Here is a 17,322-nt window from a genome sequence, read left to right as displayed (position 1 = left end):
CTTTTCTCATATAAAATTTTTACATTTTCTATTTTATATGTTTTTACAGCGTTTTCTTCTTTGGTTGTTGTCGTCTAGTTAACAGTTTGGTTTGGCGCAAAAAAAACTAGATGTTTATAGAAAAATAAACTTCGTAGAATATAACAATGTTCATGGAAATAAAAGGAAACTACAGGTAGTTGGAGGATATTAAATATGCATAGAATATGAATCGTGTAATTATTTTAAAAAAAATTATATAAAATTAGTTTGAGAACAAGCTTTCAGTTCGTTTGAAGCCATCCCTCAAATGATTTGGTCCGATGTCTACCATATGATTTTTTTTTCCACGGACATGGTTCTTGTTTGTGATAAAATATTTTACACGAGTGAATTATAAGTCACTACTATATATGCTTGAAAATATTGAGAGCTACATGATGTAATAAATGATCTTTTTTATCATCTCCAACAATCTGTAGGCATGTGTAGAGAAGATATATCTATTAAGAGTGCATATCTGTTAAGAGTATTGTGTAAACTAATGTCTTATTAGAATGTTAAATATGGCATTGTAAACCTTTACCAGCGTTATTATCTTGTACTCCAAGTATGCTAAAGAGAAACAAAACGTATGGCAGCTCTAATCTAATCAGAAAACAGTTTATCTCTGATAAGTGGCAATTGCTCAACCTCATGCCGGTTGTACCCAAACAATTGATGTTGCTTTCTTTGTGGGTCTAGTATTTCTACTCAATTATTCGTACAATAACCACCAATTTAGAATCCTTTTAAATTGTGGTATAGTAGTAATCAATATAAATGAAAACATCAGTTCAGCACAGTAATTTATGTCCTAATGACACCGACTTGATTAATTAGCTCAACCTACCAAAGGCTTTGGACGTTGGACCAGGCCAGCCAGATGGATGAGTTTTTACTATTCATTTTCTCTGTCTTTGACTGGATCATGGACCAGTCCAAGGAGAAAACCTGCTGACGTGGCTTTGATCCGGTGGGGCCCCCTTGTCGGGACACTGAGGTGGGCCCCACTGTTGCGGGCCCACCTTTTTCTGAAGAATGATGACGACAAGAACATGGCCATGGCCTTCTTCACAAGGATCCGGATCATGTCTTTCCAAAGAGAAAAAGGCACGGCTTGCACATGACCTACCTTACCTAGCCAGCTATGGCCATCTCCAATGGCTACAGAAGCTTCAATAGGTTGATCTGTCACAACTGAATTTCTCCTCCCTTGTATTATTTTCGTTTTAAGTTTTTATTTTCTAGGTTTGTTTGGAAGAATTCGATGATTGTTTAAGTTGTTGCTGTCCTCGTCATTGTTGTGGACAAACTTAATATGTACTGTATATATTTGGATATGTGATATGTCAATTGTTCTTTGAAATGTTCAGCACAAACAGAGTAGCTGGTCCAACATGTTTTTGGAGAGTTTTATCTGTCCTAACAAAGAAAGGGAGTCAAGAATGGAATAGCACACTGACCTGTTTCAGTTCAGAGCTTCAGATATCAGTTTCTCCTTTCCTCAGGAATTCTGGTCAGATTAGTTGCTTCTATATAAATCGGGATAAAATCTCTTCACTGCTTTCTACAAGCTGTTTCTCTAACTTGTCAATATCCACATGTTGTTGTATCAGCCCACCAGTTTTATTTAGTAAGTGCTACCTAAACAAAACCTTGCTTTTTATCGTTTGTTCAGATAGATGAACTAAACAAATTTAACCATGCGGTGTTGCTTTTGAGGAGATCGAGATATAAATAATGCAGGCACAGGCAGTGTGTCTGTGTGTGTTTATCATAAGCTAAGTTTAATTATATAGCTTGATTAGAATCGAGTGCCTATGCTTAGCTACGCTGTTATGGAGTATCCTAAGGAGAGGAAGACAAGAACAGAGATCAAAAGGGTGTCTTTGGATGGCCTTTTTTTTCGGACGAAGTAATCAATTTGTGCCGTGCTACACACTTGTCTCCCATGAAAGAGCAGCAGATCGTTAACAAGGATAAAAATTTTAGATTCTGCTGTCTTGTTTATATGGGTATTAGTGTGCACGCTTAGTGCTGCCCCTTCTCAACAAATGCCTACACAGATCTTGATTATGAGGGATGTTCTTACAATCTCACTGCGCGAGATTAAGTTGTTATTATCACATTATATGTGTGTCAGTAATTAACTATCTCTCATTTACAGACTAAATAAAGTCAAACATTTTTGGCTTTTGGAATGCTGAGATTGCAACTAAGCAGCATTTGAATCGGATTGATTAGCAAAGAAGAATACAGTGCGTTCTTCACATGGAGAGATAGTACTATCATGAGCATCATAGTGAGGGGTAGCAAGTAGGTTAGGTAGTTGACCTATGCCTAAATTTGTGACGACTGGAAAGATTTGCATCACAAGTTTGTCGTTTTGGCTAGCTGCTTATTGCAGCTAAAAAAAAGATCACTGTTGTTTTTGGAGTGCTAAACAAATTGCCCACTTGCTTAAAACTAATTAATGATGCATACATGATAATGAATAGTTGTGTTGGTATTGCCGTTGTATCTTTTGAAGCAAAAGTACATATCTGCTGGTTTTATGAAGTGGACAAGTACTTGCAGTTCACATTTTGGTTAGCTTTGAGTGCTTATTCAGACAGATTGAACCATATATCTGTAGTTTCCTTTCTTTTTCTCTAACTAACCTTGAGTTAGTACCATCATTTGGTTGTTGAACAACAAGGCCCAAAGTTTCACAGACTTGTACGAAATGGAATTTTGGGGGGTCACATGTGCTTGGAATTAGATGCATGGTCCATAAATAATTAAGGGCCATGGCCACTAATCTGTAGGTAATTAAGGGCACAGCTTGATGAAAGACCCATGTGCTTCCGTAACCATGAAATGCCAACTGAAAAGGCTAAGCACTTCATGTCGTCTGCCTTGTAGTACTACTAGCAGTAGTACTGGATCAACAACAAAATCATTCCAAATTGCTCCCTCTTTTTTCGCCCTCTTAACATATCAAGTTATTAGCTACAAGTTGGCAAAGTTCCAAGCATGCAAGACAAATAAAATTTTCCTGTCCACGGAAGCAGACATGAACATGCCAAAGAGGCAATGATAGTGAGAGATGTCATGGCTCATTCTATTGGTGTGTTGTTAGTTGAGCTAACTGTACAACACAAGTACACAGCATTAAGCACACATGGTGATAAACTGATAATGTTAAGCCCCGAATTGGGAGAGAGAGAAATGGTACTCAAATGCAATTGGGCCTGTCATGGGCCAGAATATGGCCTGTACAGCTATGCATGAAACAGGGCCAGGTCCAAGGAGTTTTCGTGAATGGCTGTTCTGAATCTGAACATTGGTATCTTTCTTTGCTTTAACAACAGAAGACCAGGTCATCTCTTGCTTTAATTTCAGAATCGCAGTTCTGCACCAGCCATTGGTTCGAAGAAAGCTAATCCCTGCTGACATAAATGTTTGACGTTCCGGATAGGACTCGATCAAAATCTTAGACTTCTGACAAATGATTTTGTATCCCAATAAGATCATAAAACTTAAACAGATTTATAAATTAAGTTTAACTAAATCTTATCCTAACTATCAAATATTTTTAACGAGAAGGAGAACCATATAGCCATGGCTAAATCAACTTTAGCCGAATTGTCACTGTCATGATAAAACGGGAGAGTCATGGGGAGCACAGTTCTGCTGGTGAGACAATTACCTGATGGACTAACTAATGATTGACGGCTTATGCAGGAGTTGACGATCAAATGGTCCATATGTCCTGTTTGTATACGATAGCATAAATGTCTTCTTATGCCTGAAAAAGTTTCATTTGACCTAGTCACTATCCGACAGGAAACATAAAAAAAAATAAAGAGGACCAAAGACATTTTGGCTGATAACAGTGAGTTGCGTTCATTCACTGCAGCTAGCCTGTTCGAAAATAACCAAACCAGTTCTTAGGACAAATCATCAATATGGCTATATTTCTCTAGATAAAGAAAGTTTTTATCAATCTGATGGTTACATCAACATGATTCAATCAAGATGATTACATCAATATGACTATATATATCAGGATATGATTTTCTTATACAGACTATTACTACCTTTGCAGGTTAAGCATGCCTTCGGTCCTTTCTTTTGTATCGTGAGCTAACGGTACGGTGAGGTGCTAAAATCCTGATCATTGGTGATAGCAGATCGGACGGTCACGATTACATGATACCTCGAGGTACCAGCTTGGCCGTAAGATGGACAACGCGTGTGAGCAACAGTGGGAGAGTAAAATCCTATTTTCTCGTTTGGATTGATGTTTGGATCGGTGCAAGGTTCTGCTAAGGTAGGGAAGCGCCGCAGAGTAGCAAAACCCAAAGATTACTATCGACGACCGGCGCATCCATAGCTGTCGACGGAAGCATCCCCTTCACGGCGGTGGCGGCACATCATGGTTCTCACGGAAGCGCCGCAAAAGCCAAATCGGTGGACCTTGCGGCCGCGGCACTTCCGGGATGTCACCACCCCTATGGTGCCGATTGCAGATGCACTCGCCCCTCCTCTTCGGATGAGCACCTGTCCTACGGCGATAGCTTGAGAAGCGCGTTGGCCAATGCGATGACCGACCTTGCCGCGGCGACGACGATGACTCATGCGGCCGTGTGTGCTCGCGCTCCTCTTCATATGATCACACAACGCTTTGCAGTGATAGCGCGCTTTTCATACCCATTGTATCCCTCAGCAATCAATGGCCGGATGAAGTCTAATACTGTGAGGTACTGTTACCTCGCAGTACATAACGAAGGACGGGAGAAAAGCTCTCGCAGGTTAGGTTCGCTGCCATGAAACGGCCTGGCTGAGGTTGATCTCTGCACTACAGAGAAGTCAAGGCGGCCATGTCGCCATCTACCTCGCGTGTCAATATGAAACTGAACAATAGATCCAAGGTAGCAGATTAACTGATTAATTATATTGAGACCTTGAAAAGCTCATCATGAATGTTTCAAGAGTCACAAAAATCACCATTTGGCATGTCAAAACAACACACAAAATCTTGGACTAGGAACAGAACAATCTTGGGTTGACATCACATCATAGAAGAAAGTATGAAGCAGTATATTTCAGGCTTACAGTTGAGCAAAGATTGGGTTTGCTTAATCCGTGGCTTTGTTCTTGGCCATGGCAGAAACATTGCATCTGCCGTTGTTGTTGATGCTAGTCATGGTTGTTTCGCTCATCAGCGTGTCAAGTGCCCAAAAAAATGTCACCTCGGGCGACTCCCTGCAGGCCGCCGCCGGCGCCGGCTGGTCGTCGCCGTCGGGACACTTTGTGTTCGGCTTCTACGCCACGGACGGTGGCCTCGCCGTGGGCGTCTGGCTCGCCACCGCGCCCACCATAACGGTGACGTGGACGGCGAGCCGCAACGACACGCCGGCGACGAGCGGCGCACTGCGGTTCACCTACGACGGGCGCCTGCTCTGGACCGGCGCCAACGGCCAGGACAGGACGGTCGCGGTGCCTTCCCAGCCGGCCGTCGCGGCGGCCATGCGCGACGACGGCAACTTCGTGCTGTACGCCGCGAACGCGACGGTGGTGTGGACGACGTTCGCGGCGCCGACCGACACCCTGCTCGCCGGCCAGGACCTCGTCCCCGGCGCGCAGCTCTTCTCGAGCGTCGCCGCCACGAGCAGGGCCACCGGGAAATACCGGCTGACCAACCAGCTCAACGACGGCAACCTCGTCATGTACCCGGTGAGCACGATGAACGTCGCCGCCGCCGCATACTGGGACACCGGCACGTTCCAGATAGGCTTCCCCCTCACCTTGCGCCTCGATGCCAGCGGCGTGCTCTACCTGGTCGGCAACAATGGCAGCTACACCAAGAACTTGACGCAGCCAAGTGCAGCTCAGGCCGGAGAGAAAGCTCACTACCACCGTGTCACTCTTGATCCCGACGGCGTCTTGCGTTCGTATCGCCATGGATTGCTGTCGAGCGGCGCGTGGAAGACCGACGTCGAGTGGATCGGGCCGAGCGATCGGTGCCATGTCAAGGGCGCCTGCGGGTTCAACAGCTACTGCGTGCTTGATCGCGACGGGCAGCCCAGCTGCTTGTGCCCGCCGGGGTTCGATTTGATCGACGCCGGCGATGCCTCGCGCGGGTGCACGGCGAGCTCCGGCGCCGGCGAGTGCACGGCGGGGCAGCGAGACGGCCCTGGTTTTTCCATGGCGGCCATGCAGAACGTGTCGTGGGCGGACACGCCGTACGGGGTGCTGGCGGCGGGCACGAGCGCCGCCGACTGCCAGGCCGCGTGCATGTCCGACTGCTTCTGCGCCGCCGCTCTTCTGGACTCCAACGACGGGACGTGCACGAAGCAGCAGCTCCCGCTTCGATACGGCCGCGCGGGCGGCGGCTACACGCTGTTCGTCAAAACAGGGGGCGTGGCGAGCCCCGGGCTAGGTGGCGGCGGCGGCGGCGGCGGCAACCATCGCCACCGCGTCAGGCGGGTGAGCACCGTCGCGCTGGTGTGCGTCGGGGTCCTGACGTTCGTGGCGTTGTGCGCCCTCGTCGCGTCGGCTCGGCTGCTCTGGTTGAACCAGAGGATGGTGCGACGGCACGTCGCCCTCGCGGACGCCGTCGCCGCCGAGGTCTTGGACGAGGAGGCGCCGCTGCGTTCGTACAGCTACGAGGAGCTGGAGCACGCGACGTACAGCTTCCGCGACCCCCTCGGCCGCGGCGCGTTCGGCACGGTGTTCAAGGGGACGCTGCAGCACGGCGGCGAGAGGGCCATCGCCGTGAAGCGGCTGGAGAAGCTGGTGGAGGACGGCGAGCGTGAGTTCCAGCGTGAGGTGCGCGCCATCGGGCGGACGAGCCACCGCAACCTGGTGCGCCTCCTCGGCTTCTGCCACGAGGGCGCCAACCGCCTCCTCGTCTACGAGTACATGAGCAACGGCTCCCTCGCCGACCTCCTCTTCAAGGGCGGCGGCGGCGCCACCTGCCCGGCGTGGCACGACCGCGTCAGCGTCGCGCTCGACGTGGCGCGCGGTCTCCACTACCTCCACGACGAGCTCGACAGCCGGGTGATCCACTGCGACGTGAAGCCGCAGAACATCCTCATGGACGCGGCCGGCACGGCGAAGATCTCCGACTTCGGGCTCGCCAAGCTGCTCCGGCCCGACCAGACGCGCACCTTCACCGGCGTCCGCGGCACGCGCGGGTACCTGGCGCCGGAGTGGTACCGCGGCGCCGGGCCGGTGACGGTGAAGGCCGACGTGTACAGCTACGGCGTGGTGCTGCTCGAGATCGTGACGTGCAGGAGGAGCATGGAGATGGAGGAGGCCGGCGAGGAGCGGACGCTGATGGAGTGGGCGTACGAGTGGCTGGCGAAGGGCGAGGTGAAGGGCGCCATGAGAAGCGACGAGGCGGTGGAGGCGGCGGAGGAGGAGAGGGTGGTGAAGGTGGCCATGTGGTGCGTGCAGGCGGAGCCGCAGTCTCGGCCATCCATGGAGAGTGTCATCCTGATGCTGCAAGGGCTTTTGGAGGTGCCATTTCCTCCTCCTCCAGCTTCTTCCTGATGCAAGCCTACCATTGTTTTGCTAGCGCTTTGATTTTCTTTCTCTTTTTTTTTTGAAGACAACTGATTTTCTTTCTTGAAATCTCTCAACTCTCTTTTGGGAGGAGGTGATGTGAGTGACAAAGCAATAACCAAACTTTTGGTCACTCTCTCTCTCTTTTTTTTACCAATACTCATGAAAATCCCGTAACTTATATTTTTATCACAAGAGAGCATGTCGGCAAAATTTGGTCGACGAATGCCGCCGTGTCAGGGTACGATTAGTAACTAATTCTATCCCATTTGTTACGTGAGTAAATATTATGACACAAGCAAAAAAAAAGTGATTACTGGTGGCAATTTGAAGTCGGTTCCTGGCATTTATACAAATTGTGGCATTAGGAAGATAAAAATATATTTTATTGTATTAGCGAAGAAACTAAACCTGACTCCACCATTTTATACATACGTTTATAGAATAAATTAATGTTGCTCATGTGGACGAGAAAAGAATCTATTCTAGGCTCTAACTTTTAACATGCCCTTATAGTATCTCCAAGAGACTACATATTTAACTTGTCATATTAAATTGTAGCAATTATGTTGAAAATTTGTCCTCCAAAAAATTATATATTTGACTTTCCATGCTATTTTAGAGCATCCCCGGTCAAGTTTTAGTCGTTCTCTTTAAGATGATTTAAGATCAGTCTTAATATCCAGTTTCACTACGTAGTTTCCAAAACAGTTGTCTCGATGATACAATGCACGAAACACATATAATTACTAATGGAAGTTGGGATCATATGCAACAAACTAGGCGAGCATGGAGACAGCACGAAGGTCGCACCGTGGAACCTCGGTTGTACGAGATGACCATGAAACACCTTAAGCCCCTCAACGCGAATTACATTGTATTACCGAGGATTTGGTTATGGTGCCTAAACGTTTTATGATCATAAAACGAATTCTCCCTTCTTCCAGTTTCATACAAATATTCTCTTTTATACTAATATACCATCTAATTAATGTGTATAATACCTTCAAAAAACCTCGTAGAGACCGGCCTAACTAACGAAGAAGATTAGAAGGCGATGTGATTAGAGCAAGTTCAATAGTATAGCCAACTACTGGCTTCAATTCATCTAATAGCCAATTCATACAATAGCTACCTATAAAACATTAATACATGGTCCCACATGTCATACACACATTAAGTCTTGGAGCTCATGTTGTAGCTAGCTACAAATTAGTAGTCCACTGTCTTCTCTCTCCTCTCTTATCTCTTTAAAATATATTTACGGTTGGTTTATAATCTACTATTATACCGGCTCTTAGCTCGCCTCTTGCCAAATCGCAAGTCTATCTAGATCGTGTTCGGCACCCCAGTTAGTTAACTAAGTCCCCTCGTTTTCTACACATGCTTCCCAAACTGCTAAACAGTGTATTTTTTACAAAAATTTTCTATAAAAAAGTTATTTAAAAATCATATTAATATATTTTATATTTTTTAATAATTAATAATTAATTAATCATATACTAATTACTACGTTTTTCATACTGATACCGAACGCGGTCCTAGTCTAAGAATCTAGAAGCAGCTTAGGAAGGTACACGTGCCCAACCACCCTTTCCCCGCCGGCGCCCCCGATTCGATTCGCTTTCTTTCCCACGAGACGATCGCGAGCCGCTGATCGAAGCGCATCGTATTCGCGTCGTCTTCCACTTCCATTTCCATCCGCGCACGCCTCGCCTCTCGCTCGCTCGCATCCAAATTCCAATCGCTCCCGTCGCTCGCCGATTCGCCCCCCGCGATGAAGATCACGGCGCTGCTGGTGCTCAAGGCCCCCGGCGGCGAGTCGCCGTCGGGTGGTGGCGGCGTCGAGCAGCAGCAGGCGGTGGTGCTGGCCAACGCGACCGACGTCAGCCACTTCGGCTTCTTCCAGCGGCCCCCCGCCCGCGAGTTCATCCTCTTCGTCGCCCGCACCGTCGCCCTCCGCACCCCCGCCGGCCAACGCCAGTCCGTCCAGCACGAAGGTGCATGATCGGCTAATCCACTCAGCATGCCAGGCCGCCTCTAAACCCTACTAACCATGGTTTGGTTTTGCTTTGCAGAGTACAAGGTGCATTGCTACAACCAGAATGGCCTCTGCGCCATCGCCTTCACCGACGACCACTACCCCGTCAGGAGCGCCTTCTCCCTCCTCAACACGGTAACCCCCTACACGACTCACCGGTGCTCATGTTATATATGTTTACGATTCTCTTTGTGTAGCCATTATTTTTGACCCTCAATCTAACCTAGGCTAACTGCTTCAAATTTGAGCCAAACTTAGCAACCCCTCCATCTTAATGCAATGATACGCAAAGCTTATGCCTATTCCAGAAAAAAGACAAGCAGAGTGCTTTCCTGTGTGATGCGCCTGTATACTGACCCGTGACCCCCACCAGGATTGTTTGTTCATGACTTTTCTAGATGCTTTAAAATGTCATTGTGACTATTTTGGAATTAAAATTATTGTGATTATTCATGCTATATGAGCAGAAAGGTTATACCTCTTCACTTTTACAGGTCCTGGAAGAGTACAAGAAGACTTTTGGGGAGTCATGGAGGACAGCAAACGCTGATGTTACCCAGCCTTGGCAATACCTAAATGATGCCTTAGCAAAATATCAGGTCTGTTTAGCTAACCCCCTGTGATATTTTTATCACTGCTTATTTAAGCAATTCTCTAGTGATTGTAGATCTGAAAGTAGCAAAATTTCGCACTGATATGGGTTGATTGAATGCCTTGGAATTCTTAGCTCAAGGCCATTTTTATTCGGCTTGAATAGTGTGATAGTTGCAGCTTGCAAGATTTGTATCTTGCCTAAGGTATCACCACCAACAGAATAAGCAAATACCTTGCCTTGCCATGCTCATGACTATGAATTGAACACTGAAAATTAATTTACTATACTTCTATTCCAAATCTGTTGTCTGAAGTCGATCACTGATCATTAGTGTGGCACCTTTGTGCTGCTCATGCAGGATATAACAGCATGGAGTTAAATAGAAATTAGATATAGGAATGATTATTATCCTTGCTAAACATCATCTATTTAACTTAGGCTAGAAGACAAGGTTGAACTGGGCTTTCAGTCCGTGGTGCACTGCTAACCATATCAAATCGTTGTTTTACATTTTGTTTTTCAATTGTATTTTCTAAACTAGAGCATGTACCTCAAGTTGTGCCATATTGTTTTTTGTTGACTGTCAGTGGCGCACTGTTTAACTGATGCTTGTATTGCTGAACATATAGGATCCCGCAGAGGCTGACAAGTTGCTGAAAATCCAGAGGGATTTGGATGAAACTAAAATCATTCTCGTAAGTAATTATAACGTTCATGAACTAATCTATCCCCATTGCATCTTATACAGTGTGCTGGCATATTCCTTATTTCAATGTGTATGGATTCATGCTCCTCTCTTCAGATATATTCGCTCAGGCTACAAGTTTAAACTATACAATGAGAAATTTTTTATATGCATTTCCTGTTGCTTGTTAGAAATTAGTTCGAGAAAAAATGTGGTTGGTTGGTGGCGTGCTGTATTACTATGCACCCGTAGTCATACAGCAAATTCTTACACACCATTAAATTAAAACAAACAGTGCAAAATTGATCCAGTAGGAAGTCTTTTTTGTCCTCTGGAACTGTGGATCAGTGTTGTGAAAGTCGGCCGTACCAACCGTTTAATGGGCCGTATATACGAAAACGGTGACCGATCCGTACCGTATCGCCGAGTCGAAGTAGGAGTAAAGTTTAGTATAACTATATAGCCAAATAACACGATTAATCGGTCATATTTAGTCTAATCGATCTAATCAACCTTAAAGTGTGTTTATTAAACTATCGTAGCCTTGCAGCACAGCTGCACTCGCTTTTATAGACAAACCTAGTTGTATTAATCCATCGTTATCTGTATTCTTTAAATAAATAATGATGTTTTTATGATGTAATTATAGAAAAGTACAAGTATAGCTAGTTAAAATTGTATAATATTCATCAACTACAACCATTAACATAAAAAACATATGCCCTAGAGTGAACGTATAAAATCCGTAAAATTCCGTTTAATCATCCATATTTCGACTAATCGTTTAACGGTATTTCACCTGTCTGATATCCGTATTCCGTCTTCCACACCACTGCTGTGGATAGAATGATCTGGACCAGGTATTTTCTATTTTTACTGAATTGTTTTTTCCTAACCATGAATAATTGTCTAGGCTTAATTATTATGGTTTTCATCTGTTTTTGCCAAATTATTCATTTGTCGTCTGTAATTTGCATCAATGCAGCACAAGACCATTGATAGCGTCCTTGCTAGAGGCGAAAGATTGGATAGCCTAGTGGAGAAGAGTTCAGATTTAAGCGCTGCTTCACAGGTACGGATGTTGTCATTCTGTTATTCTGGCATGGCATGCCACAGATCACAGAATACGCTGGCTGTGAGAGGAAGGACTCTCATTTCGGTATTTATCCAGAAAATTCTATATCATGCTAAAGTAATAAGGAATGGATGGCCTCTGCATTCAGTAGCATCTGATAGTATTTTTTGTTGTTAATTAACCGGTTCATTTGTGTTGATTTTCCTATCCTTGTTATGCAGATGTTCTACAAGCAAGCCAAGAAAACCAATTCTTGTTGTACAATCCTGTAAAGCACTGGCATTGAGTCGTGCAGTACCAAAACTATTTGGCATTTTCTTAGCTGTAAGTCTGCGATGAATGTCATTATATCCTGGTGTTCAAAGTGTCAAGCAAAGTTTGCGTTAACATATACCACAGTCTACCTTACGTGATTCTTTGTAAGTGGCTGTCATTTAGAGAATCTGTGCCTGGTGCATATTTGGTGATCAACTTGTACTGTCGTTATCTTGCCCAACTTCATCAAAAGAAAAAAAAAACGGAGCAGACCAATAAAAGTGATCCAAACCTGAGGACCATCATGCACATACGAAATAAACGATAAACAGATTGTGAGATCAGATTAGGCTATAGAGGGGATAAATATAGCTAAAGTGTAATTATCCCCAAAAGGAACAAAATTCTAATTTGATCGTAAAACTCCAAAAAAGATATCTTCCTGAAAAAATAAGAGGACATGAATGGAGATATCAAAAATAAAACATAGCAGGACATATCGAAAGGAATTTAATGCGGAAAGCGTAAAATTTAAATACGGTAAATAAAATTTTATTTCACAAGTAAACTTCAAGTTTCATTTCTTGAAACGAAGTTTACAAAGCTTGGTTCACAAGCTTAACAACTTTACAAACAAGCTTAACAACTTTATAAGAGAGTTATTGTTACATCTAGTTAAAACAAACTAGAGTAACAAACCAACCTCAAAACATTTTCATTTCCATCACCAAGTTGTTTAACTCAAGCAACCATTCCTCCTCTATTTATAGGGCTAATCCTCCATTGCAAAATGACAAAAAAACCCCTGAAACTTGGCGGCTACTTCAACTCCTCTCAGCCGTCGGACTGAGAATCAGCGCTCTAAAATGCACCATGTAGCTCGCAACATCTTGATCCGTTGAACCGTAGAAGATCCAGCCTCCTGCCTCCAGCCCACGCGCACGGGAGAGCAATCCTGCCACGCGTCGTCCTCCGTTAGGAACGCTCGCGAGCGCCGAACCAGAACAGGCCGCATGTCTCGTGCGAGAGAGCTCCTCCCGCCTGAAGCCGAACACGCACGCACCTGTGGCCTGGGCCCGCTCGTCAGCAGCCGAGCACACCGCTCGCGGTCGCACCACGCGCGTCCTGATGCCTCGCTAGGCCCACCTGCCAGTGACGCTTCCTCCTCGGGCCGAACGGTCGACGCCGCTTCCTCCCGTGAGCAAAAACGCATGCGTGCGCTCGCACTTCCGACTTCTCTGCCGATTGCTTGCCATCCGCCCGCAAGCTAGCTAGCACCGGTACATGCATGCATGCAGGTTGACCAGGCCATGCACGTTAGACCGAGCAATCCAAGCCAGCCATGCCTTATACGAACCAGCTAGCTAGCCATCCATTCTTTGCATGTAGGTATGCATGCAGCCATATACACTTGTGCATGTATGCATCCATGCACATACTCCTTCTCCTTTTCTATTTTCTTTACGAATATCCAATGTGTCCACATGATGTTCATTTTCTGTACACGCGCCTGTGTACCACCTTGTCACCCGACGCCCTTGACCGTACTAGACCACAACTTCTCCTGAGTTTGATCCTGGTCTGTCGTTGATCAAGGTTGATCCCAAGTACCTGCACACAATAATCTGAACCATCATTTTGTGGGCACAAATTTCGTGACCTGACCTTCGTTAGTCAACACACACGCTTTACTAACACTTGCCAATTTTCCATTACAATTAATCCAAACCACTCTTGCTTTCACACAGACCAATGAAAAAAAAAAGATAAAGCCAAACAACGTCGGTAGCTAGCATCAAAGTGAACCCTTGTACCACTCGAGCTTTCAACGATAATGTGGTAGACGGCAAATGGACGTAGGGTGACGGCCAAGCCGGGAGGGCAAATGTTCTTGCTATTTGGTTTTTTTTAATTATGTAAACATAAAAAAAAATATTTTTAACTATTTGGCTTTCTTTAATTATGTAAACATAAAAAAATATATTTTTTACGATAGTTATTTTATGATATATATAATAAACTAATTAGTATAAAGTTAAAAATCTATTTTAGAAATATAAGATGATTAGCTTTTATAGAGAAATATTTTATAAAATATTTACCATTTAGTCTTTCGAAAAATATGTGCATAAAGCCGAGTAATAATCTCTCAAAAAGAATGCAGGTAGTACAAAGTTAAAAATCTGCTTTAGCTCAAGAATAATCTACCTTCTCTGTCTCAGGGCAACTGCAAGGGCCTGTTTGTTGTTGTTTGCTGTTTTCATGTAGCTCAATGCTAAATGAGTATGGCCAAAGAATGAATTGGAAAGCCTAATGGAGAACAGTTCAGATCCAAGTACTGCTTCTCGTGGGGCTCCATCTCGGTCGGTGTCCTTTCAGACAAACAAGTTCGGTACCATTGTACCACTGTCAAGAAAGGTAAAATTCGTTGCCGCTTTGAACAAAAGCTGAGAGCTTCGAGTACGAATGGCACTGACAAAACCAAACCAAATCAAAATATTTACAGGCAACAGGTTAAATCTCCTTGCAGGTTCATACAAACAATTCATCCTACGGGGTAGAGCAAGCGAGGCGAGGACGGCCGGTCAGCTCAGCTCCCCGACAAGAACATGATGGAGATGGCAACCACAAGCCCAATCATGGCGACCTGAGCACGAACGGCAGCAGCAGCACGCCCCACCACCTACAGCAAATCCAAAGCAAAGCAAAAGCGAGCATGCATGAGCTCCAAAGATCGCAGATCGCTCGAGAGGCAGCATGGAATTCAGATTGATCGGTAGCTTTCGCTTTCGCTTTGATGGATTACCTTGTCGTTGGCGTCGCCTCTGTCCGGCATCGGGAGCACGGTGGAGGAGTCCGTCATGCCGGTGGGCAGCGGCACCGTCGGGTTGCTGCCGATGAACGGGTACCCCTCGCCGCCGGCGGTCGGGGACACCGGAGGCGCCGCGAGGCCGAAGGTCGGCTGAAGCGGGAAGCCGAAGTGCGGGGGTGCCTGCTTGGGGGCGCCGCCTGCCGGCATGTCGTCGGCGCCGGCAGTGGGCGCCGGGGAGGGAGCGGGAGCGGAGCGTGGCGGGAGGCCGTGGTAGACGGCCGGAGTCGACGCATTGCCGCCGCCGCCGTGGTGGCCTCGCCGCGCAGGAGGATTTGGGTGCCACTGCGAGGCGGCGTCAAAATTTTACATCTTTAGTTTCAAGTGTGGTGTTGCAAATTTGCAATGTAGTATGAACTTGACTGAAATTAGGAGCTTGCTTGGTGTTCGTAATTTAAAGCTCATAAACCCCTCAAAACTTACTAGCAATTTAGAGTGAATCTATGCAATTAAGCTACCTAGCACCTGAGCTTCAGCAGAGCAAGAAAGGAAGAACATCAAGGTTTCAAAAGGAACCACCAACAGAAACAATCAAATCAAGAAACAAGAACGCACCAATTTTTTTTAAAAAAAGCATCTTCACTGGAGCCAAAAAACGACGAGAAAGAAGGTGATCTGAGCTGGTTACCGAGGAATCAGCCGCGGCGGCAGCTCGGGGCAGCAAAGACGGCAAAACGACCAAGGCGCCGAGGCGGAGGAGGAGGCAGAGCAGCAGGGTGAAGCCGCCATTGTTGCTTCTCTTCTCCATCTCCGCCTCTTCTGGCTCTTGCTCCTGTGAGTGCGCTTGCTACTGCCGTACTCTTGCAGTCGAACAATGGATAGGTAGCTCACTCTCTTTCTGAGCTCCGAGTAATTAAACAGCACTGCCTCAGGACGACGTAGGGTAGCTCTGCTCTCTCTTTAATTCTTGCTCAGTTGCACTTGACTAACCGTTCAGGCTTATTCGGTCGAGAGAAATTTTAATGTATACAAATAAAAATATTAACGAAATATGAATATATATATATAGAGAGAGAGAGACTTTTTAAGAGATTTAAGTAGATGAAAATTTTCTTATATTTTTTTCTACAACTTATACAAAAGAAAATTTTCATTTGGTTTTCGTATAATTCATTTCTACAAAACAAATAACTTTAATAGAAATTATTCTTTAGAAATCCAATCATTTATTTTACCACCAAACCGAATAACCTTCCTCCCGCCTATGTCTTCAAATATAAGAGATTTAAGGATGAATTTGAACTTGTGTTTGTTTAGATTCTATCTCCAGAATCTCTTATATTTAAGGACGAATGAATTATAATATAAAACAAACTTGAGCTTAACACATTTATTTATAATAAAATGATAGAATTAAATAAAGAAAGATGTATGTGAAAAACTTTAACTTTGTAATTAGTTAAAATGAATATATATATATATATATATAATTTATTATATTTTAAATAAATTATGACTATATTTCACGATGAAAAGAGCAATTTTACACGGAGGACCACAAGGCAAGAGAGAAATGGTGATAATGACTCTACAGTCTCTAGGGCGCAACTAGCATGCAGGGAGCACACACTACAGTCAACAGTCTACACGCTACAGTGACTCAACACCACCACAATACTCTACGCTCTACTCAAACTCTCTACTACAGTACAGTGAGCTCCAATACCAAAAGCGAAAAAAAGCTATCCCCCTCTCCCCTTCTTGTCTGCAGCAACGAGGCCTTTGGACTCTCTGTGCATGCTTCTGCTGCTCGCTTTGCTCTCCCTTTGCTTTGGGGTGGTAGTAGGGATGAGTTTACAACAATCTTTTTCCCAGCATCTTCCAGGTTTGATTCAGGTTTCACTCATTCAGGTTTGAACAATTGAACGCATCCGGAACGAAATGATGCTGCACTGCACTGCACTGGCGCTAGCAGCACTCCAGTGACTGGATCTCTTTTTATACATCAATGTAGTTTTATTTACAGTTGCAGGCAGGCTTGCTGCAGCAATTAAACGCATCTTCAGTTGAGTTCGTTCATCCATGTCTGTTTATAAGAGCGAGTTCAATAGTTCTATCAGCCCCAATTTATCTACAGTAAATTTAATAGCCAATTCATACGATAGCTACTAACAAAACATATACTATCATATTTTATATATTATGCACACATTGTGTCTTAGAGTCTGTATTACAGCTGGCTACAAATCCATAGTCCATTTTTCTTCTCTCTTCTCTTATCTTTTTT

The 17,322-nt window shown here is 44.9% G+C and overlaps 3 protein-coding genes across 3 annotated transcripts; 2 read left to right on the top strand and 1 right to left on the bottom strand.

Moving 5' to 3' along the window:
- Positions 1-5,535: 5,535 nt before the first annotated feature.
- Positions 5,536-7,812, top strand: LOC102721511 (G-type lectin S-receptor-like serine/threonine-protein kinase LECRK3). The gene has a single exon (XM_040519955.1). It carries the CDS (start codon positions 5,536-5,538, stop codon positions 7,561-7,563), a length of 2,028 nt encoding a protein of 675 aa, XP_040375889.1. The 3' UTR covers positions 7,564-7,812.
- Positions 7,813-9,246: 1,434 nt separating this feature from the next.
- LOC102714516 (VAMP-like protein YKT61) lies at positions 9,247-12,691 on the top strand. Its single transcript, XM_006645287.3, has 6 exons — positions 9,247-9,575; positions 9,654-9,751; positions 10,111-10,215; positions 10,841-10,906; positions 11,882-11,968; positions 12,193-12,691. Exons 1-6 carry the CDS (start codon positions 9,353-9,355, stop codon positions 12,241-12,243), a joined length of 630 nt encoding a protein of 209 aa, XP_006645350.1. The 5' UTR covers positions 9,247-9,352; the 3' UTR covers positions 12,244-12,691.
- A 1,872-nt stretch (positions 12,692-14,563) lies between these two features.
- On the bottom strand, positions 14,564-15,948 carry LOC107304909 (MAPK-interacting and spindle-stabilizing protein-like). The gene is made up of 3 exons (XM_015840952.2): positions 15,724-15,948; positions 15,033-15,380; positions 14,564-14,909 (listed from the first exon to the last, which is right to left on the bottom strand). The coding sequence occupies exons 1-3, from the start codon at positions 15,841-15,843 to the stop codon at positions 14,817-14,819; spliced, it is 561 nt and encodes a 186-aa protein (XP_015696438.1). The 5' UTR covers positions 15,844-15,948; the 3' UTR covers positions 14,564-14,816.
- Between the last annotated feature and the right edge of the window lie 1,374 nt (positions 15,949-17,322).

Source organism: Oryza brachyantha, chromosome 1, assembly GCF_000231095.2.
Source record: "Oryza brachyantha chromosome 1, ObraRS2, whole genome shotgun sequence".
Taxonomy (NCBI): Eukaryota; Viridiplantae; Streptophyta; class Magnoliopsida; order Poales; family Poaceae; genus Oryza; species Oryza brachyantha.
The sequence above is the reverse complement of the archived record's forward strand: the minus strand, read 5'-3'. Positions and strand labels throughout refer to the sequence as shown.

Coding starts and splice junctions, on each gene's coding strand:
- LOC102714516 (XM_006645287.3), top strand. CDS start 9,353: ATGAAGATCACGGCGCTGCTGGTGCTCAAGGCCCCCGGCGGCGAGTCG. Junction 10,216..10,840: donor ATGCCTTAGCAAAATATCAG/GTCTGTTTAGCT, acceptor CTGAACATATAG/GATCCCGCAGAGGCTGACAA. Junction 11,969..12,192: donor ATTTAAGCGCTGCTTCACAG/GTACGGATGTTG, acceptor CTTGTTATGCAG/ATGTTCTACAAGCAAGCCAA.
- LOC107304909 (XM_015840952.2), bottom strand. CDS start 15,843: ATGGAGAAGAGAAGCAACAATGGCGGCTTCACCCTGCTGCTCTGCCTC. Junction 15,381..15,723: donor CCGCCGCGGCTGATTCCTCG/GTAACCAGCTCA, acceptor GCCGCCTCGCAG/TGGCACCCAAATCCTCCTGC. Junction 14,910..15,032: donor GAGGCGACGCCAACGACAAG/GTAATCCATCAA, acceptor GATTTGCTGTAG/GTGGTGGGGCGTGCTGCTGC.
- LOC102721511 (XM_040519955.1), top strand. CDS start 5,536: ATGCGCGACGACGGCAACTTCGTGCTGTACGCCGCGAACGCGACGGTG.